This window comes from Neopelma chrysocephalum, unplaced genomic scaffold, assembly GCF_003984885.1.
Source record: "Neopelma chrysocephalum unplaced genomic scaffold, ASM398488v2 Primary Assembly neopelma1_89, whole genome shotgun sequence".
Taxonomy (NCBI): Eukaryota; Metazoa; Chordata; class Aves; order Passeriformes; family Pipridae; genus Neopelma; species Neopelma chrysocephalum.
Window position 1 is genome coordinate 1,613,305 of NW_020897751.1, and position 27,472 is coordinate 1,640,776.

The 27,472-nt window shown below is 45.4% G+C and overlaps 1 protein-coding gene across 16 annotated transcripts in view; it reads right to left on the bottom strand.

Moving 5' to 3' along the window:
* PCDH15 (protocadherin related 15) overlaps positions 1 to 27,472 on the bottom strand; it is a 526,100-nt gene that overhangs the window by 73,795 nt on the left and 424,833 nt on the right. For all 16 annotated transcript variants that reach the window (XM_027692924.1, XM_027692936.1, XM_027692923.1 and 13 more), the window contains 5 exons: positions 26,816 to 27,121; positions 26,027 to 26,251; positions 15,033 to 15,149; positions 4,381 to 4,521; positions 2,822 to 2,934 (listed from right to left, as the gene is read on the bottom strand). In XM_027692924.1, the coding sequence (XP_027548725.1) occupies positions 2,822 to 2,934; positions 4,381 to 4,521; positions 15,033 to 15,149; positions 26,027 to 26,251; positions 26,816 to 27,121 (902 nt within the window). The remainder of the gene's footprint in view (positions 1 to 2,821; positions 2,935 to 4,380; positions 4,522 to 15,032; positions 15,150 to 26,026; positions 26,252 to 26,815; positions 27,122 to 27,472) is intronic.

Below are 27,472 nucleotides of genomic sequence, written 5' to 3' on the forward strand. Positions count from 1 at the left end.
CCCACCAGAAGAGCCGACTGGTTCAGCTGATCCCTCTCCAATGTCCTGTGAGGTCCATCTCTCGCAGTCATTGGGAAGGAGCTGCATTTTATCACTCCCTCATCATAAAACAACTGCTCCACGCTGTATTTTCCGGCTCTCAGAGCCTCAGCTGCCCTTTGCTGTTTGATATGTACAGCACAGCAGCATCCAGAAGTCTCCAGTATAATTTACAATCCAAACAGAGAAGGTGGGGGGAAAAGAGACTCGTTAATTTGCCCCAAGTTATGCAATAATGCAGAGTGAATCAACGCAAATCTCTGACTGCACCTACTTGACTGCTGCCTCCTGTGGCAGTCCCTTTAAGATAGAGATAATAATCAATCAAAGCCTCCCTTGGTATGAAGAGGGCTGCAAGCAGAGCCCCCAGTGTGCTGCTGTACTTCTGGCAGAGCTCAGAGCTGCCAGACCAACAGCTCAAGGCAGAGTGGCACTTTTATCTCCCTTTTTGCTCAGGCCATCTGGTCCCTCTCTCCTGTATTTTGTATTTATTTCCGATTTTGTAATACATGCTGCAGCTTTGCTCTGTCAAACTGTTCAACTGTGACCTTCTCCTAAATACACAGAAAGGAAGTTTGTAAAACAGCTCGAAAACAATGCTGGAATCATCCAGATTATGATAATTAAACAAGCAAAGATCAATTCTAATCCACTGTAAAGCCACTAATTCTCAATCCTTCAGAAATTCGAGCATTCACATCCAACAGTTTATCATTTTGCTGTCATTTACCCTAAAGATATCCTATGTCAACTGATAAATAAGGTGCTGTGAAACCTGCCAGTCCCAGCTTGTATCACTTGTCAAGAAACCAAACACAGTCTGCAGAGTGTGACAATTCCTGAAAACCTTAGGAAGCAACACTAGTCCCTCTCCAGAATGTTGGAGAGGGTCTCAGAGCTGAACCAGAAACTTCTGGGGTTGTTTTCATGTCATTTCTGACATTGAAGAAAACAAGTAACTGCCTTCGCTGCCCCCAAAAGTGTTTTTTTAAGACAGTGCACATGGAAGAATTTCCCAGGAATGCAGCACTGCTATTCCTTTGGAAAGAGAAACGAGGCTGTTCAGCTAATCCTGAGGAGTTCACAAGGAGGAAAAGACACCAGGGGTTACTCAGTTGTCATCTAAGGGTAGTAAGGGATACAAGTCACTTCTTACTGCAAGGGTTTTTAAATGTACTGAAGTAACATTCCCACCTCCTGGGATAAAAATGGAGCTCAGGAACCTGAGAATGCTTTGGGTTGGAAGGGATCTTAAAGCTCAGGGACACCTTCCACTATCTCAGGTTGCTCCAACCTGGCCTTGGACACTTCCAGGGATCCAGGGGCAGCCACAGCTTCTCTGGGCATCCTGTGCCAGGGCCTCCCCACCTTCACAGGGAATGATTCCTTCCATACATCCAACCTAAATTTCCCCTCTATCAGTTTGAAGCCATTCCCCCTTGTCCTGTCATCCCAGTTCATGATGAACAGCCCCTCTCCAGCTTCCCTGTAGCCCTTTCAGACCCTGGAAGGTGCTGTGAGGTCTCCACACAACCTTCTCCTCTCCAGGGTGAACATTCCCAGCTCTCCCAGCCTGGTCTCCACAGGGGAGGTGCTCCAGTCCCCTCAGCAACTTCGTGGCCTCCTCTGGACTTGCTCCAACAGCAAGTTTGCTCCACCAGCAACCTCCACACCCTGATAGGTTTGAAATTACAGTCACAATGGACACATTTGTATTTGCTGCATTACCTAAATTACACTTCATACCTCAAAGATCCCCAATAAATTATAGGGAGCAGCAGGAATAATCTCTCCCGAGAAAAATCCTTCAGCAAAGGACTATAATAAATGCAAGGTTTATCATTTTGCACTGTTCCTTCGGATCCTGTGTTTGTTTCAGGATTAAATATGAAATTAGGAGAGGTCTGGCAGTATTTTGCTATTTTTCATTTCTTAAAGTTATGGCTTCAAAACACTAATGCTCTAACCATGAGGATAAATAGAATGCACATCATGAATTTTTGTCTGAACTCCTTAAAATAGATGAGCAAGCCCCCCATTAGGGCTTTGTGAAGACCATTTACATTCAATTTCTGTGTTCTCATTTCCTGCAGCACTTGGACTTGAAAATATCTGTACAAAGCCCAATATGTTCCCGTGCTGATTGTGTCACAACATTAGCATCCTGAGCACACAGTGCAACTCCTTGATATCTTCAGGTTGGTTGCAAGGGCCCTATCCCTCACTCCCTATTATTCTACAGATGTCAAATTTATCACTTCCTATGGATGTCAAATTAATAAACACATTCTCTGTAACAGAATTTAACAAACTAATCAGCCTGTGCCCCATTTTTTTTTTGTTGCTTTTACTCAATTTTAAGACACTGAAGTTGAAGGTATTAAATTGTCAGAGGGTAAATGTTATCAACTCATCCCCTGTAACAAGAGTAATTATCATCTGCACTTCTAACATCGAAGAGGTCGAGTCTGACACACAAATGGTGCAGACGATCAAAACACGCTCCAAGAGGCTGGAGGAAAATTAACCAGGAGCCCTGGTGATCCCAGTCCCAATTCCAAGGCACAACATTTGTTGTTTATCCCAGTGACCCACATGTTTATCCAAAGGACTGACACGTTCAGCAGCTCCTGAGAGCATCATTTCAAGCAAACCTTTCCTCACGGTCCTTGTCACCTACAGCCCAGATCTTTCCAGCTGGAGACAACCCGTTAAGACCACAGTGTTTTCATAGCCCAGCATTCAAGAAGACCTAAAAAATAGCAATGAATAAATGCTTTACCTGTATTCATCCTGTGTGAAGCGTGGGATGACCGAGGGCTGCAGCACAGCGATTTCTACCGTCGTGGTGTTGAACTTCACCGGGTCCCCATCATCATATGCAATGACCACCAGCTGTTAACAACAGAGAAAACCACTCCCTGAGCAGAGACAAGGACATTTTTCATGCTGACTTGCAGCAACACTTGTATTTTCAGTGTCTAACAAATTTTCTTTCACTGCAAATCATAACTTGTGTAAGAGCAAAACACAGGGGAAGCAGGTGACAGCCGTCCACAGGTTGAACCCTCTGCTAGAAAATTTACAGGAACACGGTAAATTGGACTCCAAATAAAACTGTCTTCCACAAATACTCTCCAAAACACATCGCCAGCTTCAAGGACATTTCTCGGGGGGTTCCTTTCACATCTGATGAAAGCCCGTCCTTATTCAGAACTCCAAAATCAATTTAAAATTTTATGGTGTAGAGAGGTCCATGTTTAGGCAATTTTTTATAGAAAAAACACTTATACAGGTTTTGGCAGGGGGGATGGAAAGTGTCTGGTGGGAAAGGCCCTGGGGGTGCTGGTGACAGTGGCTGGGCACCACTGAGGGACCTCGAGGGCTGTGCCCAGTGCTGGGCCCTCAACAGGAGAGACCTGGAGGGGCTGGAGCGTGTGCAGGGAAGGGAACGGGGCTGGGAAGGGGCTGGAGCAGCAGGAGCAGCTGAGGGAGCTGGGGGGGCTCAGCCTGGAGAAAAGGAGGCTCAGGGGGGACCTTCTGGCTCTGCAAGTCCCTGACAGGAGGGGGGAGCCGGGGGGGGTCGGGCTCTGCTCCCAGGGAACAAGGGACAGGAGGAGAGGGAACGGCCTCCAGCTGTGCCAGGGGAGGCTCAGGTTGGCCAGGAGGAGGAATTTGTTGCTGGAAAGGGTGGTCAGACCTTGGCAGGGGCTGCCCAGGGAGGTGGTGGAGTCCCCATCCCTGGAGGTGTCCCAGGAAGGCCTGGCCGTGGCACTCAGTGCTCTGGGCTGGGGGACAAGGGGGGCATCGGGCACAGGGGGGACTCGATGGTTGTGGAGCTCTTTTCCAATCCAGATGATTCTGTGAGTCCATAACTCCCAAGAAAACAATCAGAGAAAGGGCTGGGTTAAGAATTCTGTGGTGCTGACATCAATATCTGGAACTGAGGGCTTAGAACAAAACAAAAAATGAACATTGCTCTCCCCCAGCTTCCCCCCAAAAATACCCTCTTTAGGAAAGACAGCCCTGATGAAAACGAACTTTGGAAAAACAAGTGTTCCCTCAGCTGCCTCCCTGTTTCTCCTTCCCTCCTAATCAGTGCAACCACATCCATTCAAGACATCCCTGAAGTCAGAATGACACAAAACACATGCCAGGAGAAAAAAAAAATAACGAAATCAAGGAACAAATAAAATTGAAATCTGACATCTCCAGCCAACTGAAGGTTGGACTTGATGATCTGTGATCTTTCTGTGCGATATAAAGAAGCGGAGGAGAAACATGAAGGGGAAAGGAAATGCAGGGAATATTTCCAGGCACTACAACGACACGAGTCTGTACCTTGAACACCGTGCTGGGCTCCTCATTGAGGTTCACTCGGGTCACGACACGTCCTGAGTTTTCCTCCACGTCAAAAATGCTGGCACTGTAAGGGAATTGGACAACATCCACTTTGTACCGGACCCGACTCGCTGGTGTGCCCTGGAAGGCAAAAACAAGGCAACTGCAGCATTCCTCTGCTTTGATACAACTCATGAAATCACTCAAGGGTTAAAAAGCAACGTTTTTAAGACCATCACTAATAAAACTTCTGTTTGTCTTCCTCATAACTTACTGAGCGATCCTCTGTCTCCCCCCCAAAAGACCTTAAATTTTCCAGCAAGAAAAATAACCGGAGGTTTGGAGGGAAAAGACCTGAACCCTCCACCCACCTGAACACAGAAACAGTGTCTGTTTTATAACGACTGAAATTGTAAACAGAAGATGGGTACAGCTTAAGGTTGCTTAAAATACCTTTCACAAACGATTTAACACGTTACAAAGCTCATTGGAAGTTCGTGAAACTTATCAGTAATAACAGAAATTGCAGTTTTGCAAATGAATTTTAAGTAGCCCTGTAATGAACCCTCCTCACTCTTCAGACCCTGTTTCAGTGACAAGGAACAAGCAGAGGCAGCTCATGAGTGTGTCACACACTGTCTGAAACACCAAATCCAAATGGGAATCAGAAGCAGCATTGCCAGAGGCTACAATGGATGAACTTTTCAGATCAGTAACACAGCATTTTCTGATAGAAGGTATTTACCTGATTTAACTGTTTTAACACTACCTGCCTAAAGAAAACCCCCATTTATCGAGAAAAATGTAGTTTCTTAAGGTATCCATTATATTCCAACGATCCCATTCCAGCAGTCATCCTCCAGGCACCTCAGAGTTATAAGGTTGGAAAAAACCTTTAAAGTCATTGAGTCCAACCACCAGCCCAGCCCTGCCAAGCCCATCAGTCCCAGGTGCCATATCTCCATGTTTTTTGAGCACTTCCAGGGATGGGGACTCCACTACTTCCCTGACCAGCCTTTGCCAGGCCTTGACAACCCTTTCTGTGAAGTCCCAAAGAGAACAAGGACTTGCAATGGTGAGACTTTTCCCAGCTACTTGTAGAACATTTCATGTGCCTCTTCATCCTGGTTTAGAAGAAACTCCCCCCACGACATCAGGCCTTGCCCCCGATTCTCTTTGCACACCAACGTCTGAGGAATGATTTTTCAGCAGCCCAGAATCTGTGTGTCCTGGTTATGCAGACACTTGGGACATTTTACAAGACTCAAACTAACTTATTTGCTAAATATATTTGGGAGTAGATTCACAGAAGCACTTAAAAACTCATGTCCTATCATTGCCACGATTTCGTGTTCTTAATGCCTCAGAGTCTGGATCTCAGATTGGGTTTTGACCTTTACAATGGATTTAAACAGCCAAAACATCAGAGCCCACGGCTTCATTAGTGGAGAATTAGTGATTTTCATCTGTATTCAATAATGTGCTACAAAGCAGCTTTGTTGTTATCCAGAATATATTCCATGTCAGCTACTAACTACAAGGAACCAGGACATTTTCTTTTGTAAACAGCAACAGAAATGGCTCCAAAGTGCTTTAAGCTCACAAAATCCTATTGACATTTTGCTGATCTAACTAAAGTCCTTTGACTGTTGCCTCTTGGAGCCCTCTAAGGAACTCCAGCCCAGACAGGGTTTTTGAGAATGATGGATAGGGTTAAATCTAGAGGAGATTCAGAATTCCAGGGTAAAAAGCAGCTGCAACTCCCTGGATGGGCTGAGGTCAACCTGCTCCCCAATCCAGTGATAAAGATCTGCTCAGAGGAACAGATGGAGAGAGGAACAAACTTTGTAGCCTCCTCCATTGAAATTCCAGCAGAATGGGGGAATATTGTGGTACTGAGACCACACAATAACCTGTCTGCCAAGGGAACCAAGGTGTTCTGCTGCTGGAGTCAACAACCACATCAAACCCCCTCTCAGGTACCAAGCCACGACCACCCCCCTCCCATTAAATACCCCAATCACAAATAAAAGGTATTTATGACTCAAACCCCACCCAAACATAAAGAAAAGAGTATAAAAGTAAGTTGGGGAGAGGGGAAACTGGGAGAAGACTCCACCAAAACTGCTGGGGTCAGTCAAGGGGCTGAGCCCATCTTCCACAGGGACAGCTTGGGTGAGAATTATGCTCTAAATGCTGCTTTTAGGACTAGAGCTTGTGTTTGTGCTCACCCCATGGCATGTGAGTATCTTTGTATCAGAGCTCGTCCTTGCTTAATCTCTGTACTGGTAGATTGCTTTAAAACATGTTTTTGCAGTTAGAAACTCTCCCTGACAACCTTCAATCCTCAGTTTGTGTCAGTAAAGAGGGTTATTCCCTGAACTGCTCAGGGGAGTCCTTGTAGTCCTTGGCAGGGCCCGCTGAGGGGTCTTGGCTCTGTTGAGCCCCCTCAAAAGGGTGGTCGAGGTACCCTCTGAGGTTGGGAATCTGTCGGTGAAGGGTCTCCTCATGAGACACTGAGTGACAGCCTGGGGGACATCAGGGTCTGGACTCCCCAGGGGCACCCACAGGCAAAAAAATCCAAATTCCCCCCTTTCACATGACAGGCAGAATCAGCACCTTTAATCATCCAGACCTGGCTCTGCCTGACGTGTTTGGGTGTTCAGCAAAGTAACACACGGAAGGTCACATTAACAGTTCAAAGAACTTCACAGGCCCATGAGTGCTAAGAGTGCAAATCCTTGGAAATGTGAGAAATTCCCAAGACCACAGCATAACAGAGGCCATTATCAACTTCCCTGCTGGCATTCTCTGCTTCAGTCATTTTCTTCAACGTTGTAATTAAGAGCAAATTACCTGCTGAAATCCAGTCTATTTGGTCTCAGAGTAATGGCCCTCACATTGGCTTGGAAGACTAAGAGCTCTCATCATCATTAAACCTGCACACCTTGGGTAATTTGGTATTAAATAAACAAAACTCTCATCAGGTTATTGTTCCTGCTCTGACTATCAAGTACACTTTGCCCCTGCCATTGTTGAAAAATAACAAAACTGGGATTTATTTTGTATTTACGGTATTTTGGCACCGATGTAATTAGAACAATCTCCAGAGAGATTTCCCAGGGAAATCTCTTTAGAAGCAAGTTTTAATTATCTGAAATATTAATCATCTTTTGCCTCTGCTCTAAATTAATTTAGATACATTATTATGTCTGCAGCAAAACTTGAATAGAGCAGATCCTATTCCCAAATAAACCACGGAGAAAGGATTGTACTTGGTAGGAACCATGTTCATTCTCTCAAAGCAAAGTTTCCCTGAGAGTTCAAGACATAATACTTTAAAAAAAGCTCATCCAACTTCAATTATTTCTTTCATGGCTTGTTATTCCATAAGTTTTCATTTGCTCTGGGGAAACAACATTCTTTTGTGTCCCAGCTTGACAGAGACGAGCAGGGCCCCAATATTTAGGTTTGATGAGGAGGCTGCTCCTGGGAAAGGGGTCATGGATGAAGCACATGTGCACTGTCCAGATAACTCCCAACAGGCACAGAGAGGTTGCAGAGAAATTGTAATCCAATAAAGGGAGGAAAAAAAAAAAGAGAGAAGTGAAACACAACAATTTCTGTGTGTTTTCACGTGTATTTCTGCAAGCAACTCAAGAGGAAGCCAGGAATCACTACTTCCACTCTCCAGGAGAGGAAGGATGGAGACCCTCTGCTCTGGAGCCAGGTTGGGAGAGCTGGGGGGGTTCACCCGGAGAAGAGAAGGCTCCAGGGAGACCTGAGAGCCCCTTCCAGGGCCTAAAGGGGCTCCAGGAGAGCTGGAGAGGGACTTGGGACAAGGGGTAGAAGGACAGGACAAGGGGGAATGGCTTCCCACTGCCAGAGGGCAGGGATAGATGGGATACTGGGAAGGAATTGTTCCCTGTGAGGGTGGGGAGGCCCTGGCACAGGTTGCCCAGAGAAGCTGTGGTTGCCCCTGGATTCCTGGAAGTGTCCAAGGTCAGGCTGGAAGGGGCTTGGAGCAACCTGGGGTAGTGGAAGGTGTCCCTGCCCATGGCAGGGGGTGGGACTGGATGATCATGAATGTCCCTTCCAACCCAGGCCATTCCATGATTCCAGGGTTCAAATGGATAACATATACAAAATCAGAATGAATTGGCACAGAAAAAAATAGGGAAAAATGAATTTCACTTTCATTTGCAGTTGACTGGTGAAGATCCCAGATGTGCCTCTGGTCAGTGACACGGATGTCATTTCCTAAATAAAGTCCAATAATGGGATGGCAGCATAATGAAAACAGAGCTGTCTACCAAGTCTCTCTGTACTCAATGCCTCTGTCTGACTGAAGTAAAAAAACTTCTGAGGCTATTACAGATAAAATGTGAACCTCGTGAGCAGAGTAATAAATTGCCTCCATCCGTAGACTTCAAAAACAAATCCGAGTGATTCGCATAAAGCAGAGTTCAATAAAGCACATTTTGTAAAGTTAATTCCAGGAAAAAAATTGGGAAGTGATGCTAAACCCAAAAGGTACAGGCTTTAGTAACATGATCAAAGTCCCCATGAAAGATGGGGCAGATGAGAGCAGGGCAATGACTTTGGTGGGTTGTGAGTGGGGCACTCCTGTATATTCACCCTCAGTTCATCCATATCAACTCTAAAATGTGAAGGGTTTTACTCCTTAGTAGGGAACTCAGCAAAAAGGCCTAAAATTCTGAATTACTAAAGCTGGAAATTCTGAATTCTTAAACTCTCACAAGCTGAACACAAAAAGAATGTGACCCTCTAAAGCCTTGAGATAAAATGACTTGAAGAACTCGTGGACTTTAGAGCATGTGTCCCACATCCAAGTCTCCAGCAGATCCTATGAAATCCAGCAGTAAGAGCTTTTAGAAGATGAAGTTCTGGGCTGCCTGCAAATGCTTTTGCCTCCAGTGAAAATTCTGTGAAATCTCTAATTAAATATCTATCAGCATCTTATATTTAGTGGGTGCCTGTAAGACAATAAGGACAATTATTCTCAATTTGACAAAAGGGCTCCATTGAAGAAAAACCTCATGAGGTGGTAAGAGAATGGATAAACCATTAAATTGGATGTTCTGGAGCTCTGGAAGCTGGTTGCTCATTAAAATTAGTGTTCTGCATCTGTTTCTATTAACATTTCAAATAAAACCAATCAGACTATGGAGCCCAGGGCAGAAATATTCCAGCTTTTACAGTGATAAACCACACAAAAAAAAGGCCTATATAGGAAAAGCAAACATCCCTTGTTATGTTAATCCTGGGAATCACCTCTGATAAACAAAGCAAACAAACTGAGCAGCCATCAAACAGCTCCTGGTGCTCTCCTGTCCAAATATTTGGAGGGTTAAGAGCTTTGAGAACAAAGTCAGAACCATCTGGCATCGCTCATCACCACACCACTTCAGCAAGGCATTACATGTTCACCAGGAAGAAAATTCTCCTTGTCTCCAAGGGATTTATCCAACCCTAGGACAAGGCTTCAGATTTCTTCAGCTCCAAAGGATGTGGATCTGCCCAAAAAAAGAGATGGTTGGCAATAGGTGCTGCCTGGGGATGCTGGAGAGTGTGAAAAGTCAGAGTGAAGTGAGTGAGTCAGGTACTGGCTTTGTCCAGGCTGTGGGGATTCCAGGGATCTCTCCCTGTAAAGACTTGAAAATATCCAAGAGAAACCAGATCTGCACACATTTGTGCCAGTAAAGGAAAGAAGCACTTCAAAATCAGTATTTTCATGAGGTGATTCTCCCCCTCTGCTCTGCCCTGGTGAGGCCCCACCCGGGTCACTGTGCACAGTTCTGGTGTCCCCAGCATCAGAAGGACATGGAATTGTTGGAGCAAGTCCAGAGGAGGCCACCAAGTTGCTGAGGGGACTGGAGCACCTCCCCTGTGGAGACAGGCTGGGAGAGCTGGGAATGTTCAGCCTGGAGAGGAGAAGGTTGTGTGGAGACCTCACAGCACCTTCCAGGGTCTGAAGGGGCTACAGGGAAACAGGAGAGGGGCTGTTCATTGGGAACTGGAGGGACAGGACAAGGGGGAATGGCTTCAAACTGATAGAGGGGAAATTTAGGTTGGATGTTGGGAAGGAATTGTTCCCTGTGAGGGTGGGGAGGCCCTGGCCCAGGTTGCCCATAGAAGCTGTGGCTGCCCCTGGATCCCTGGAAGTGTCCAAGGCCAGGTTGGAGCAACCTGGGCTAGTGGAAGGTGTCCCTGCCCATGGTATGGATGATCATTAACCAACCCAAACCATTCAGGGATTCTATGATTTTCCTACAGGATGCATTTCTAGCATCTTTCTAGATCTAGATCTAGGAGCACCATTCCAGCAGCATCAAAAATGCAGCAATTTAGTGGCTTCCCAGGCACACAAAGCCCCTGTAAAGTCACCCATCTCACACCTGCTGGCACCTCTCACCATTTCTGACTTCAACACAAAAGAGCTGTGCTGGGGAAATTAAACTCAAAGAAGGTCAAAGGAGCTCTTCCAGGAAAGAAGGCAAGAAGTTCACAGTGGAAAAAAAAATCACAGAACCACAGACTGGTTTGGGTTGAAAAGACAATCTGTTGATTTACCACATTTCATGAAAACAGGTCAAGCAAAACTGACCAGATTTCAAAGAGCAGAATTGCACTTCAAATTTGAGTTCTTACAACAAATGGAAAAGTATCTTCTGAAACATAATTTATATTCTCAGTCACTGCAAATAAAAGGCAAATTAAAACTGGAAAAGGAAGGGGAAAGTGTAAGTAACTGGTAAGAATTTAGAGTGACATTTACTCCAAGACAGCCCTGCAAATCTTGCTCTGGCCTTCAGTGAAAAGCACTGGTTTCTATGTTTTAATTGGCATTTCACCAAGGACCTGAAGGAATAACTATCAGAGGTCTCTTATGCCTTCAGGCCAGGAGTTTTTGACCACTTTGAAATCCACAGGTCAAAATAAAAACATAACAAAATACCTACCAGGAAACATTTGAATCTAGCACAGACTATTTCTGTTTTAAGTGTTAATAATAACCAGAAATCCACGGGTGTTTTTCTCAAACAATCCAATCCTATTATCAACAGTTGCATTCTAATGATGGCTCAAGGTTTTAGGCATCAATTAAATAAAGAAAATCACACATCTTCATCCTCAGACACTCATTTGTTCCCTCAGATACACATTCAGACACGGAAGATAAACAGTTGCAAACAATTTACTGTGGGGAGATTTGATGGGGGTGTTGTTTTAAATAAAACCAAGAGAACTTTTCATCTACAGCTCCAATAAATAAGAATTAATTGTTGGATTAATTTAAGAGTAAAGATTAATTTAAGAGTAATTGAAGAGTAAAATCTGGCTCTTACCCCTTCTGACTTCCTGAAAGCACATCATAGTCATTTGTGACACTTCCACACCTCCACATGCAGCAAGTTTCTAAATAATTTAGGAAATCCACACAGAAAACTATATCCCAGGTGTTTTTCACCCTCTTATCTTTCACCTAAATTACTATTTGTTTGTTTGAAGTGAAGAGCCAACCTCCACTGACAACATTCACACATCCTTCTTACCCCAAACCCGCTCCTCTGCTCTTGGAAAATTCCCATTTGCCTTGGCTGCAGAGCAATCCCGTGCAGGTGCTGAGCATTTCCATTTGGATTCTCACGGCATCCATGTTAATTTGACAATGAGGAGACAGGCTGGGATTTACTAAGACAGTGGGAGTCTCTGAAGAGCTGATTAGTTCTGAAAAGCTTTTATTGCAGATGATGGAAAAATCTGGCTGGATTTTTATCCCGGGCTGAGTTTAATGTGGATGTGGGAATAGATTACATTGCTTGCAAAATAACGAGTGAAAAAAATCAGGCTTGGATACCTCAAATTAGTGAGGCTCTTATTAGACCTGCCCTGATAATCAGGTGTATTTTAAAGCCACCATTATTTTTTTAATAGACAACTATTTCTTTTCCTGAACTGATAAAATAGATGTATTAGTGCTCTGCAAATAAGATTCCAACAGGTCAAAAAACCCAACCCACAGAAGCAAAATATTGATGATAACTAAAAATATTCCAGCCCTTAAGGCAAGTTCAGAGGAAGGTTCTTTGGTGAACAGAGAAAAGGCTGTGTGTTTTTAAAACCAATTTCTGGTGAATTCATATCAAATACTTTGTGACAGGATTTAATGTCAAAGCCAGCTCCAAATAAACAGAGATTTTCCAGGAGCACAAAGCATCTAAACAGGTTGGCTCGGGCAGAAAAAGAAACAAAGCTGTTTATGCCTGATAATTCTTACTTTTAAAATAAAAAAGATGGGAGACAAAACTGTCAGCCATTAGTTTGAAATAAAAAACCCTCTGAAAACCTGTTTTAAAAGCTTTCCTCCATAGCTGGCTGACTTTTATGGCTATTGCTTTCATTAAATGCTTCAGGGCAGCTTCGTATTTAAATCTTCATAAAAATCAAACAAATGCAACAAGTGTTCATGTGATACTGAGAGAAATATAGAAGAGGAAAGAGGTTTAAAATGAAAAAGTGAAGTAACTTTGTATTGGAAATGCTGTTTGCACAGGACTAAGAATTATAAATATACATTCATAGGTTTCAGAATATCTTGTTTCCTCCAAGAACTCGGTCTTCAAAATTCAGACATGTTCAATCCAGGGATTATAAAGTGGAGCTTCTATCAGAATGGGCAAATAGAACCCAAAATCTCTCGTTGTAAAGCAACAAATAATGTTAAATAAAAGCTGCACAAAAAACCAACTTAAACCCGACTTCCTAACCCCAAAGAACAACTATTTACTTTCTACCCCCACTTATGTTGTAATTTCCATGGCCTAAAAATTCATCTTCCTGCCTGGTTTTATTGATCCTTAACATCCTTTTCTGCAGGGTTTTCTCACAGGACAGTTGGATAAAGTTGCCAAGAGCAAATCCCCATCCTTGGAAGTGTCCAAGGCTGGTCCCACCCCCTGCCATGGGCAGGGACACCTTCCACCAGCCCAGGTTGCTCCAAGCCCCGTCCAACCTGGCCTTGGACACTTCCAGGGATCCAGGGGCAGCCACCACAATTCCCCACAGGTGCTGCAGCTTGTCACCTTTACAGCAACTTCCAGGCTTTTAAGACTCCCAACACCTCAAGTTTGTCAGGAACTCTGGCCAACCTCCTTCCCTGGACCGAGGATATTTTACATGGAAATAGAGCTAAAGGTTTAATCCTTCCACCAGTGGAGCAAAGGCCTCTTAACAACCCATGGAAAGGTTTTTCCTAGCAAGACTGACCAGGTTGGACGGGGCTTGGAGCAACCTGGGATAGTGGAAGGTGTCCCTCCTCATGGCAGGGGGTAGAACCAGATGAGCTTTGAGGTCCCTTCTGACCAAAACCATCCTGTGGTTCTACAATTCTAGGATTAACAAAACAAGATGTGGAGGAAGAAGAGCAGGAAACTCCATCACCTTTCTTTTTTTTCCCTCCAAAGCCAGGCACCACCACCAAAATTGTCCAAGACTGGCCATCAAGGGACCCCTCTGCCCAATTTTTTTTGTTTACTACTCCCTTACTGCCTCTCTCCTCTGATGCCTGTCCTTAAATACCCTGTAGCACCATTAATTGCTAACTACTGTTAATTAACCACTATTAACTGCCTACTTGATGATGCTACTGGCTTTCCTACACTTTAAACAAACAATATTCCAGATCTTCAGCTGTTCTAAACAACCTCAAGTGCCTCCCAGGTGAGGAATCCCCCACTGACAGGGATGACCTGCAGGGAATTTGCTGCCTCTGTGTGTTTGGGGTAGCAGGGCTGTCCTTCCAGAAACTCTGCTCTGGCATTTCTGCCCCTGGGTGGCAAAGAACTCACCACAGAGCATATTTAGCTGATTTGTGTCAGAGCACTGCCACCAGCTTTTAATGTGCATGGCACATTCTCCCTCAGGCTCATTCTCCTTAATATGCCAAACACTAGCAATTAAAAATTAAACCTGGCTGGCAGAACAGCTTTGGCTTTTCTTGTCCTCAGTGGATCATCTGGTCACTGATGTTCATCACCCTCTGATTCCAAGGATTGCCATTCCCCTCCAGAGCAGCCAACGAGTCAGGAACGTGTGCCCAGTCCTGTCAATCCACAGCTCCACCAGGGAACAGCAACAAAAGCCAGTGACAGAAACAAACTTTATCCCCAAAATGAGTGCCCCGGGTTCAAATCCTGCACGTGGCATGAGCTGCTTGGTGAGGTGTGTGTTCCACACAACCCTGGGTGGCTCAGACTGGAAATGCTCAGTGACTGTGAAATCGAGACAGCGACAACCTTACAAAGCTGTGCTTTGTTTCCTCTTTGAGCTGTGGAACTGTCCCAAGGAGAGGCACAGCTTCCCTTCCTGCCTATTCCCTTATTCATCTACGCTGTTAAGCTTTCCAAAAATCTTTCTGGGAGCTGTATCAGTGATTTTCCAGCTTCAGGAACCGGCCCTGTAAATGCAGCCTCTGTCCAGGACAACAAAGGAGAGGCTGACACAAAGCAAATGTGGGAGTTACTCTGAAACTCCTGCTATCATCTTGGTGGATGAAAGTACAGGCACTAAGGAGAGTTGAAGTTTTTTCCCTCCTGGCTGCAGGGTATTAACAGGCCCTCTTTGCTTACCGGGGGATCCTGATCCTCAGCTGAAACCGTGGTGATAACGGTGCCCTTGATGGCATCGGGAGCAACCATCCCCCTGTAGAGCTTCTGGCTGAACACTGGTGAGTAATCATTCATATCCTGCAAAACACAGTTGAGAAGTGATCATTCACATCCTGCAAAACACAATCAGGAGTTTAGTTCTGAAGTTCAAACAAAATTACAGACACGTTCACAAACGGTTTTGTCGAACTCTCCCCACTCCCTCCTCGGGAAATCTGCCATTCCCAGGCTCTCCCAGTGTCATTGCCACCACACAAAACCAGCACTCAAGGGGAAGGAGCCAAAGATTCACCAAAAGTATTCCTGTGAGAGCTCAACTGAAGGGAATTCTGCAGGAAAACACAGTCTCACAAGTGAATAGAACAGAGAATTCCACCCCACCTGCTCCTCCAGCAGCGGGCTCTGCTCATTTTCCAAAAGGAACAAGCTGCTGTTGTTTGATGGTTTTGGTTACCTCTAATATGCAATAAATCAAGAGGAAATAGAATGTCAGATGAGTATCCACACCCCAGGAGAGGCCAGGCTGGTGCTCTTCGGACTGATGTGCATCATGATGACAAGAAGCTCTGAAGACCCAATTTCACTGTATTTTCCCCCCTATAGATGTGTGCACAGCTATATGTGTGTATATACATCCATGGGCACACCTCTGTGGGACAGATGCACCCTCACCCAAACCCCAGGCCATGTGGGAATGCCCAGGCTGGCACCACAGGAGATGCCACTGTTGGATGCTCGTGGCTCTCAGTGACATGTTGACCCAGGAGCCACCAACATTTAGGAGCTCAACCAGCGTCACAGGTTATTAAAAATCTCTGACCCCAGGTACACAAAGTTCCTACAACGATGCTCTGACCTGTTGTCACAGCTCTGCACACTGCAAATTCAGTGTGCTGATACTGGCTAAAAATTATATTACACAGTCCTTTAAAACATTCACCCAGACCTCATCAGAGGGCAAAACAATATAATAAACAGCTACATGTCAAAAAATGGCTGTCAGAAATCCATGTAATAAATGCCTGAAAAATTCATGCCTTGTGATTGGTGAAAGGTCTGTGATCCAAGTCTTCAAAAGGCACTGGAAAAGCCTTTTCTCTGAGTTTCAGATTTTCAAAGACAACTGGATCATTACATTAAAAAGCCACTCCTAGGCAATTCAACCAGGAGAGCATTCAAATGAAAACATTTTGGAAAAACATCCCAATTCAAACATGAGCATTCCTGCACGGAATTACAGGCATTGGATCTTATCATTTTCGTTTCTTGACCTGTTTGTGAGAAAATAATTTACTTCATCTGAGAATTTAATACCCAGAGGTCTAGTTTACATAATCAATCTTGTTTCTCCCGACTCTTCAAAGGGATGTGGTGTTTGGGAAAGAAGCTTTGTTCCATTCTGCTCCCAGAAACTCCACTCTGGAGCAATATGTTTCTGTGGCACATCATACAGACACTTCCCACTGCAAGAAGTGTCCAAGGCCAGGTTGGACAGGGCTTGGAGCAACCTGGGCTAGTGGAAGGTGTCTCTGCCCATGGCAGGGGGTGGAATGGGATGATCTTTAAGGTCCCTTCCAACCCAAACCAGTCTGGGATTCTATGAATTCTCCACTGGGGATAACAACCCAATAACACTCTCATGATAACTTGTGTTTTTTGCATCTTGCTCCCATGATTTGCACACTTAGAATCACCTCCCTGGAGCAGGTGAAGTTTCTGAAATACAGCCTTTTATCTGTATTTATTCCTGTATTTTGGATCCACCCCTCTCTGTGCACCTGCAAACCCACAGCCATCCTTTTTCTCGGGCCAAGTACAAGAGGTCACGCTCTGCTTTTTGCTCCCTGGGGCTGGGGAAATTCACCCTGGGATGCTTTTGTTATCTTTCAATACCTTTATGTGGCCTTAGAGCCTGAAAATTGGTGACTTGAGGTATTGGGAAGCATAATCCTGTTGCTACATGATACACTACATCCTCTGCTACAGAAAATGAGGAAGTCATCCTGCTTAACACACCTATTTTTCAAGATACACAGATTAGTACAAAATACAAAGGAATACAAAGCAAAGCATAAAGTAGGACACAGAAAGTCTTCTGCCTCTCTAACTTATCTTTCCTCTAAGACAAGCTTTATGCATGACTGTGCCTCATAAATGTTAACTGAGACGACCCAACAGGCACTAAATGCCTCAGTCATAACTACCCAAGGAGAGCCTCACGTGCTTTTCTTCCTGGCTCATCTCTCCAGAATCCTAAAGCAGCCACTAATTCTTTTTATAGCAGAGTTTGAGCTTAAATGTTTCCACTTTTAACAAAATAAAAGCTCCCCAGAAGAATCATCCCAGGTCTCTGCTCTGCAGCTGCAGTAAGTGCTCCTCAGAGAGACCAGGAGCTCCTGTGCTCATCCCAAATGTCTACGAGGAGTAAGTGCTGGAAGCACAAAGGGAATTTTTCCAGGCAGAAGGCTTTGCAGATGACATGGAAATGGGAGTTTTTTGGCTGGAATGCTTTCTTTATTCTAATAAAGTCTTGTTTCAGAGGTGAGAAGGAGAAATTCTTATATTATCATCTCCTTCAACTGGTATAATTCCTTTTTACATATTATGGGCATTAAGGTACCAAAAAGGTCATGAAAAGAAACTACTGATTTTTGGGCACAAAGCACCATCACTGAGGATGGAACACAGCCCAAATCTGATTTTCTTAGAGTACAAAAAGAAAGCACATGGTATGTTCTGTGAATAGCTCAAGAGGTCAAGATCCACTCCACTTCACCCCAAATCCTGTGCCCCTGTAGTCAAAGAATCATGGAATGGTTTGGGTTGGAAGGGTCCTTAAAGATCATCTCATTCCACCCCCTGCCATGGGCAGGGACACCTTCCACTAGCCCAGGTTGCTCCAAGCCCCATCCAACCTGGCCTTGGACACTTCCAGGGATCCAGGGGCAGCCACAGCTTCTCTGGGCAACCTGTGCCAGGGCCTCCCCACCCTCACAGGGAAGAGTTCCTTCCCAATATCCCATCTAAACCTGCTCTTTCAGTTTGAAGCCATTCCCCCTTGTCCTGTCCCTCCGGGCCCTTGGAAATAATCTCTCTCCAAAATCTCCAATCCAATTTTTGCCATCAAAGTGGACTTCATGGTGGACAGATGCAGAGACACAAGTTTTCAGGTTTTCATCACAGCAAAAACATAACACTTGGGGCTTCTGTTATGACCAGAGACCAAAGACATTTGCACGGGTTAATAACTGAAGTTCACTCCACACCTCATGGCTTTTGCTTAAAACACCTCTAAACCTGCCTTGGCACTGAAATGGATGCAACTCCAGTGCCATCCCTAAGCACAGGTTAAGGAATGGGGTAGTAAACCTTCCCCAAAGTGGTGGCAAGAAGTCATGAAATCACCTTTTAAATCTGAGGCACAATCCTCCACGTGCTCCCGTGGCCAAACTGCAGCATCTTACAGTTCACTGCTTCAGCCCCATAAATCCAGGCTGCTATTCACCTAAATCCAGGCTCCTATTCACTTCAATCCAGGCTCCTGTTAACTGTCAGACACGCACCAAAATATGTAAATGGGAAATCTAGGTAATGGATTCTCCATATATCTCCCTCTCAAACACCTGGGCTGTGTATTCTGACAGTAAGGTAATAGCAACCAAATAGATAAGAGATAGATATAAACCAGCCTTTGTGTCACTGCTTATCTAACTGCAGATTTATTGCATTTTTAATACATATTTATTTACAAAACAGAGGGAAAGTCACAGCATGACACCCCCAAAGCTGTCTCCCCACCACAGATGCTTCTTTATCTGCCACTTCTCCTTCGATTTTGTTTCACACACCCTGTTTCAACATACCCTGACATCCCTCCCTTGCCCAAAGATCAAGGATCAAGCCCAGGATGAGAGAGATGCTCAAATTCTGCCGGTCTTGAGAATCCACATTAGCACCTCCAAAAGCAAACTAAGACATATTTATTCTTGATGCCAACTCATTTGTTAGTCAGCTGGGTGAATGATCCCTCTTCCCAAGCACTTTCCTTACGCTCTGAAGAGGAAACAGCTCGTTCCCAAGATTTAAAGGGCTGTTATTTAGCAAAAAGGTTGGTAGGAGAACAAATATTGACCTCTCTGCAAAGAGTATTAAAATGCTGAACAAAAATGTTGTGAACTGAGACTGTCACCACGGAATGCCAGAGAGGGGAAACAAAGCAGGGGGGAGGAAAGGTATTAAGGAGGAAATCAATATGTAATTTAAAAATCATTAAGCCAGTCACTTGCTGTAATGCACTAATACTAAACCAGGTGCTCCTGGACACATGGGGAGGGCAATCCACAGCTAGAGCAGAAGAAAAATCCTTCCAGCACAGCATTTCCAGCATAAAATGGACTTGGAAGCTTCAGTGGACTTCAGGGACATTCAGATATTTTTGATTTATGAGGACACAGGGAGGCCTTTTATGCTAAGTTAAGAATATAAGCATTTAATGCCTGGGTGAAGTAATTCCCTCTTCCTTCTCATTCCCTGCTCTGGAAACACACACCTTGGATTCAAATCTCTGCCTGCAGCTGTTACATGGAATCATGGAATGGTTTGGGCCAGAAGGGACCTTAAAGTCCATCTCATTCCACCCCCTGCCATGGGCAGGGACACCTTCCACTAGCCCAGGTTACACCTTCCAATTAATAACTCACATTTGTTAGTAATAATTAATATTATTAATAATGTTACCCGAGTGACAGACTCGTCTGATTTGAATATTACCACAAACCTGAAGACTTTCTAAAGAAGAATAAACTTTAATTTGAAGAAGTGGTTTGGTAGAAATCTTGTTTTATAAGAGACAAATGAAAGAGTAAAAGCTGCAGTTTGTTTTTAGCCTCCACACTGACAGAAGCAACTCTGGGTGATACTCCAATATATTTGATATATATGTGTGTGTACATATATATATGTGTGTATATATATATATATTTATGTGTATGTCTCTGTAGCTATCTCAGGCCCAATAATTAGTGCAAATGCCCTTTTATCCAAAGGAACCCTGTTAAACCTGCTGCCAGCACCTGCAGTGCACTAGATGGCAGCCCTTCCAAATGGGAATGAAGCCTCTCCTTCCCAACATCCCCCAAAAAACAACCTGGTTAACCCTCACTGATTCCCTTCTTGCTAAAACAGGGTTATACTTCTCTACATCTACTCATCCAGGTTTCGAGGAGTTCTTTAGCAGCTTCTAAAATCAGTGTGATTTTTAAATTCCTGCCACTTTTTTTTTGTAGATTGAGACCTAATTCTAATCGAGGATTGATTATTTATTAAAATACTTGTAATTCTGCGACAGCAAAACAGAATTTTTTATCTGCTGAACAGTTCCAGAGGGACAAATTCCTCTCAAAGAACACCAAACCCACACGTCCTGTTGATTTATCCAGACCATTAAGAGAATCCCCCTGTTCAGGTGATTTTTACCATTACCAACCTGTGCAAAGGTGCCCATTTGGGAAAACACCATTTACCCCAAAGCTTCCCTTTCCTCTTGCCTCTCTCCTCAATTGTTAAGCAGAAATGACCATAAACTAGATGATCTCTAAGGTCCCTTCCAGCCCCAACCACTCCATGATTCCATGAAAAAATCCTAAAAGTCTGAGGAAATATTTGATTCTCCTATTTCTGACCTGTTGGAAAAAGAAAAATCACTTCTCAAGTTTGTCAGCTTCTTAAATGCTCTAATTTTTGCAGTGTAAATACTCACAGGAAACCTTTGTAAGTACATCCATGTGTTTTCCCTACAACTTTAGGACTGTGCTGATACCAAGGTTTCTAGTCAAAGTGGAAACCAGTATTCCACTGCTATAAAAACCAGTGTCTGAGCTAATAAATGCACATTAAGCCTTTCCAGCTCCTTTTGCAGTCTGCTGGCTTTTATGAGAAGTCTAATAAATAGGAAAAGAAATGTATTTTTCAAGCCATCTCCTCTTCCACTCATGTTCAATCCCACAAAAGGGAGAAAGTGAGAAGGTTTCCTTCATGTCACACATGGAAATTCCCCAGTCTTTTCCCACAGCTCCAGATCTGGATCTGTAATTTTCTGCTGTCATTTTTTGGTTTTGAATGTCTGCCACTCCAGTCCATGTGCACATTCCCAGAGCTGGTGGCTTCCCACCTGAGCTGCCTCCAGGTGTTTAATAATTCCCTGCTGTTTGGGGGCTTCCAAGGGCACATTTCACATTCCTCTACTGTAAGTGGGAAACTCTCTTTTGTGGAAAGTGAAGGGGTGGTTTGGTACTTGAAAATCCCAACTCTTCTGGTGTGTTCTTTAACCACAGGAAGTTGTCATTCAACACCTTATTTAAAAAACAAAAATCCAAGGTATTTTCTTACTAAATAAGCAGAATGAAAACCCCCCAAAGGTTCCAAGATTTCATGGAGCCTTAAGGTCATTCGTAGCCCTTAACAGCCTGGACCAGCCTCACCTGGAGCCCCAACACCTGCCCTGGGCCCAGGATCCCATCTGAGTCCTGCTCCAGTGATGCCATAGGATATGAGTTTCCAGCCCCTTCCCCTTTTGCTCCAGGCTGCACTCCCTGGACAGACCCCAGACACCAATCTCTCCCCTTCATTTCCCATTAATCTCTCCCATTAGTTTTCAGTTTCTCCATCTGTTAACTGCCAGTTCATGGAAATAAAAAAAAACAAACAGGAAATAAGACAAGAGGAACGGGCAGGAACTGATGCCCAGGAAGTTGCAGCTGGACAGGAGGAAGAACTTCTTGGCTGGGCAGTGACCCAGCCCTGAACAGAGACCAGAGAGGGGGTGAAATCTCCTCCCTGGGGATATTCCAGAGCTGTCTGGACACACTCCTGTGCCCTGTGCTCTGGGGTGGCCCTGCTGGAGCAGGGAGGTGGCACCAGATCCCCACTGTGGTCCCTTCCAGCCTGATCCATCCTGGGATTCTGTGGAAGTGGGAAGTGAACCCTTTACAACAAGCACCTTAGTCAGAACAGCAAGAATTGCCTATTAAATATTAAAATGCCTCTCCTCCTGCTTTGTGTGGGCAGCGACCCTGAGGAGGCACCGACCCTTCCCCCAGTCACTGCTGAATGTATTGAACAATTCTGGGCCCAGCACTGAACCCTGGGGACACCCCCAGTGACAGGGCTGCAACCAGACCCTGTGCCACTGATTGGGACCCCCTGGGATCTGCTGTTCAGCCAGTTCTCAGTCACCTCCCTGCCCACTCCTCCAGCCCTCATTCGTGGGCAGTTTTGTAGTACAGCACTGCTAGAAAATGAGAGCTCTGGTTTTATTTATTCTTGTTGCTCTATCACTTGGAATCCTTAACCTGAGGCAATGGCTTCATTGCACTCCACATTCCCCTTGAAAAACTAAAGAGCAAGCCAGTCCTGGAACCCAGAAGGAGAAGAAAAGGCAATTATAACAAGAAAGAGACAAAGTAATACAAAAATAATGTTGGTAATATTAAGAGGAGGACACAGCATAAAATATGCAGGTACCTCAGAGGCCCCAAGATACAGAAATACTTATAATACGTGTTTAGGAACACATTACTCACTAAAGAACAACACACACTGGGAAGAGGTTGGTCCTGATTCTTAAGCCCTATTACCACAGTGTTTCCAAAAGCTAAATCCTAACAACAGGCACACCATTTGAACTGCCATGATATTGCTTTTCCCAACACTGGGAATCAGTTGTATTGGGAGGGGATGTGGCAACTCAGAGCAAGTGATTCAGCCCTCCCAGACACACTGGGACTTGCTGTTGCCTCAGGTCAAGGGGAAAAGTTTTGGAAGCAACCAAAGGAATCTGAGAACTGGGGAAAAAAAGAGAAATTTCAGTCCGTTTGAGGTGGCAAGAAGAAATTAAAGCCATTTATACTGTTCCTCCTTGGCAATATTAGAATGGATGCAACAATTATTGCTCTCTGCAACTCCTTGACAGGAGGGTGGAGCCAGTGGGATCGGGCTCTGCTCCCAGGGAACAAGGGACAGGAGCAACCTACACCACCCTTGAGTTGGGTAGTGTAGGTTCAGGTTGGATATTAGGAAATATTTCTTCACTAGAAGGGTGGCCAAGCATTGGAAGGGGCTGCCCAGGGCAGTGGTGGAGTCCCCATCCCTGGAAGTGTTCAAAAGATGTGTGGACAGAGCACTTGGGAGCAGAGTTTAGTGGTGAACATGGTGGTGCTGGATAATGGTTTAACTCCACGGTCTTAGAGGTCTTTTCCAATCAAAATGCTTCTATTAATTCACTGCTTTACCTTTGGCTTCCTCTGAGAATAGAGTCCTGAGACATCCAGACAATGCAAGGAGCCATTTGGTTGCAGCAGAGGCCAATAACAGAATCATAGAATCAGAAAATCAGAGAATCAGCTGGGTTGGAAAATACCTCTGAGATCATCAGGTCCAACCCTTGATCCAACCCCGCTGTGCTTCCCAGACCATGGCACTGATGTCACATCCAGTCTCCCTTAACACCTCCAGGGATGGAGAATCCACCCCCTCCCTGGGCAGCCCATTCCAATGCCTGATTACCCTCTCTGTAAAGAATTTCTTCCTGATATCCTCCCCTGGCACAGCTTAAGACCCAGTCCTCTTGTCCTACTGCTGGTTCCTGGGAGAAGAGCCCCACTCCCACCTAGCTCCCCCCTCCTGTCAGGGAGTTGCAGAGAGTGAGGAGGTCTCCCCTGAGCCTCCTCCTCTCCAGGCTGAGCCCCCCCAGCTCCCTCAGCCTCTCCTCACAGCACTTGTGCTCCAGTCCCTTCCCCAGCCTTGCTGCTCTTCTCTGGACCTGCTCCAGCCCCTCCAGGGCCTTCCTGAGCTGAGGGCCCAGAGCTGGACACAGCACTCCAGGGGTGGCCTCACCAGCGCTGAGTCCAGGGGAAGAATCACTTCCCTGCTCCTGCTGCCACACTGTTCCTGATCCAGGCCAGGATCCATTGGCCCTCTTGGCCACCTGGGCACACTCTGGCTCCTGTTCAGCTTCCTGTCCATCCACATTCCCAGCTCCCTTTCTGCCTGGCTGCTCTCCAGACACTCTGTCCCCAGCCCAGGGGGCTGCTGGGGCTTGTTGTGGCCAAAGTGCAGGACCCGGCACTTGGCCTTGTGGAACCTCATCCTGTTGGAATCAGCCCATGGATCCAGCTTGTTCTATGTTTCAATACTGGGACCAGATGAAGTTATTTCTCCTGCAGTGCTTGTTCCGCTCTGCAATCTGTGTCTCAATCTAGTTCAGGGAAGGTTAATACAGAATATTTGTAAGTTGTCATGCCAAAGGCTGAAAGTGGGAGTCTAAAGAATATCCCAGCGTGTCTCCCCCCTCCTCTGGCCACAAACAGCAGGGTGATTATGGGTGTGCTGCTCATTCTGTCTGGTATCCCATAAATGATATATGACACCATCAGATGTCCACAGTTGGTTAACAGAATCCTATTACACAGGAAAAATTACAGTGCTTTGGGTAAAGAGCTGGGCTCTGAAACATGACAAATGTGAACACAGCAGTGGAAGCCCAAGAGGACTTGGGGATCTCAGTAATAATACAAATAATATTCTGAGGACTAGAGGGGCTGAATCTGTAATGGTGCCCTGCTGCCCACGCTGGGGGATCAGCCCAGGGCACGGGGGGTTTCTGGGCCGGGGCAGGTCCAGCCTCTGCCCCACCAGCACCCCCAGGGCCTTCTCCCAGGGCTGCTCCATCTGCTCATCCCCAGCCTGGATTGAACCCAGGGGTTCTCCTGACCCAGGGGCAGCACCAGCACTTGGCCTTGTTAAACCTCCTGCGATTCCCAGGGGCCACTGCTCGAGCTTGTCCAGGTCCCCCTGGATGGCCCCGTCCTTCAGGGGTGTCACTGCACCCCCAGCTCGGTGTCACCTGCAAACCTGCTGAGGGGACACTCCATCCCTTCATCTTTGTCCATCAGCCCTATGACACAGACAACAACTTGCTCTGAACACAATCCTATTTGAAAACAGGTACCTTTAAAAATACCCAACAAACCCACCCAAACCAACTCAAACATTTAATTCTTTCAAAAATGCAGTGTGCTGAGAAAAGGCTTCTTATAGGAAAAAATACACGTTTAAGCAACTTCCTCCTTAAAAGTCTAACAGAAAAGCCTCAAGGAATGATTTCTGTGACTGACTTGGAACCTGCCAGGGCAGAGCACGGATTTTTAGGGAACAGGTGACCTGCATCTCAGAACTGAGAAATTTTGCAGACAGAGAAGTATCACAGAAGCCTTCCTGCATTGTCACCAAATAATTGGAGACATTTACTTTCCTTAAAATAATTCTGAGCTCAGTAGAGACTGACAAATAGAATTACTCAAAACCATATGGCAGTTCCCAGCACCTGCAGATACACAGGAAGCTGAACCCCAGATTGATTCATAAATGCTGAATTCTTTCCACAGACTTGGATTTACACTGAAGTTGCTGGAGATGGAGTTCACACTTGTGAGCTGTGCTTTTGGTCCTGCTACAATTTTTCCTCCTTAGCTAAAATACAAGTAACTAAACTGCCTTCTCTCTCCAAGCTCATAAAAATCAAGCAACTGCTCAAAAGGACTTGACTGAGAGACAGAGCTGCACCTGAAACATGACTGGGTCATTTTTGCAGATAATTCCATTAGGGGCTGGTTTCAGCCTTTCAGGGATTCTTTAGGACAAAATGTTTATATATGTGTCAGGTCTTTCTTGTACCTCATAAACCTGTGATTCAATATTTAACTAAATAATTACACAGAAAATAATTATAACTGTTATAAAATGTGAGTTTAACTGAACAAGCTGCTGGCAGAAGAAGCAGCTTTGTCCAAGGGAAAAGTAGACACACTAATGTTGTTCTGGGGTTCCTAGGACAGCTGGGGGAGCATTTTGTACCACCCAGGAGAGGATGCTCTTGAGTGAGCAGTGCCTGCTCTCACCTTGACCCTCACGGTGACGGTGGCCAGCCCAGGAGGCATCGTGCCCTTGCTGTCGAAGGCTTCCACCAGGAAGGTGAAGGTGGCTTCTGCGTCAGAGAATGACTCATAATCCAAGGATTTCAGCAGGGACAACTCGCCCGTGTGCCTGTTCAGTGCAAAATACTGTCGTGCCTCCTCCGTGCGGATCCGATAGTTCACATCCGAGCCCAGATCAACATCCTTCGCCTGCAGGAAAACAAAGGGACTTGAAACCAAACAAAGCCCTTTTTCACAAAGCATCCCTACTAGATTTAAAGGATATATAAAAGAAAACTGCTGCAAACAAGTGGAGTTTTGTTATATTGCTCTAATAGTATTCGATGTACGCAGACACAAGGAATCAAATTCACTGAAGGGTCTAAAAACCAGAGGTACCTGCCATGGGAGACAAGGACAATATTCAGGGAAAGAGGCAATGGAAGATGAGTCTGGTCTTGTTCCCTTCCCTGGAGAACCTGCTATCAGCTACTACCAGGGAGAGGATCAAGGAATCCTAGAACTGTTTGCACTGGAAGGGACCTTCAAGACCATCTCATTCCACTCCCTGCCATGGGCAGGGACACTTTCCACTAGCCCAGGTTGCTCCAAGCCCAGTCTAACCTGGCCTTGGACACTTCCAGGGATGGGGCAGCCACAGCTTCTCTGGGCAAAAAGACTTCCCCCACACTGCAGTTCCCAATCTCTGCCTGCACTCTCGCTGCCAAGTTAAATCAACCACACAACATCTTCTTCACTCCCTAACTGTCTCACCTCTATCTTCAGGAAGACAGTGCCTGGGGGTAGATTTTCTGGCACGTAGACGGTGTAGGAAGCGTTGGTAAACACAGGACTGTTGTCATCAATATCCAGCACCTTGATGGCCAAGGTGAGCGTGGAGCGCCGGGGATCCGCGGCTCCGTCCGTGGCCTCCACGATGAGCTCGTAGTAGTCCCTCACTTCTCTGTTGAGCTTCACTGCTGTGTAAATGCTGCCATTGGATGTGATCCTGAACAGGTTGTTGAAGTTTGCCAGGCTGTAATGGACCTGGCCATTGACCCCAGCATCTGCATCTGTAGCCTGGAGGAAGAGCAGAAGAATCACGTTTTAATGCACATACTCAACAGAGCTCCCCCAGAGAAAGCAGGTAACCTGGGGAAGGGTTCTACAGAGCACCACTGCTCGTGTGGCTGCTCAGCAGTGCTTCTTTTAGGGCACCCTCCCTCTCCCTCAGGTTTTACCAAAGGGAAAATACCCCACAGAAACAAATGGCTCGATTTGCAATGACAGAAGGCAGGTAACCGGATCCCAACTGGAATTCTTCAGGAGGAGAGATACAGTTAGTTGCTCAGCCTTGGACAACTTTCGACAGGACAAGAGGAAACGGCCTCCAGCTGTGCCAGGGGAGGCTCAGGTTGGCCAGGAAGAGGA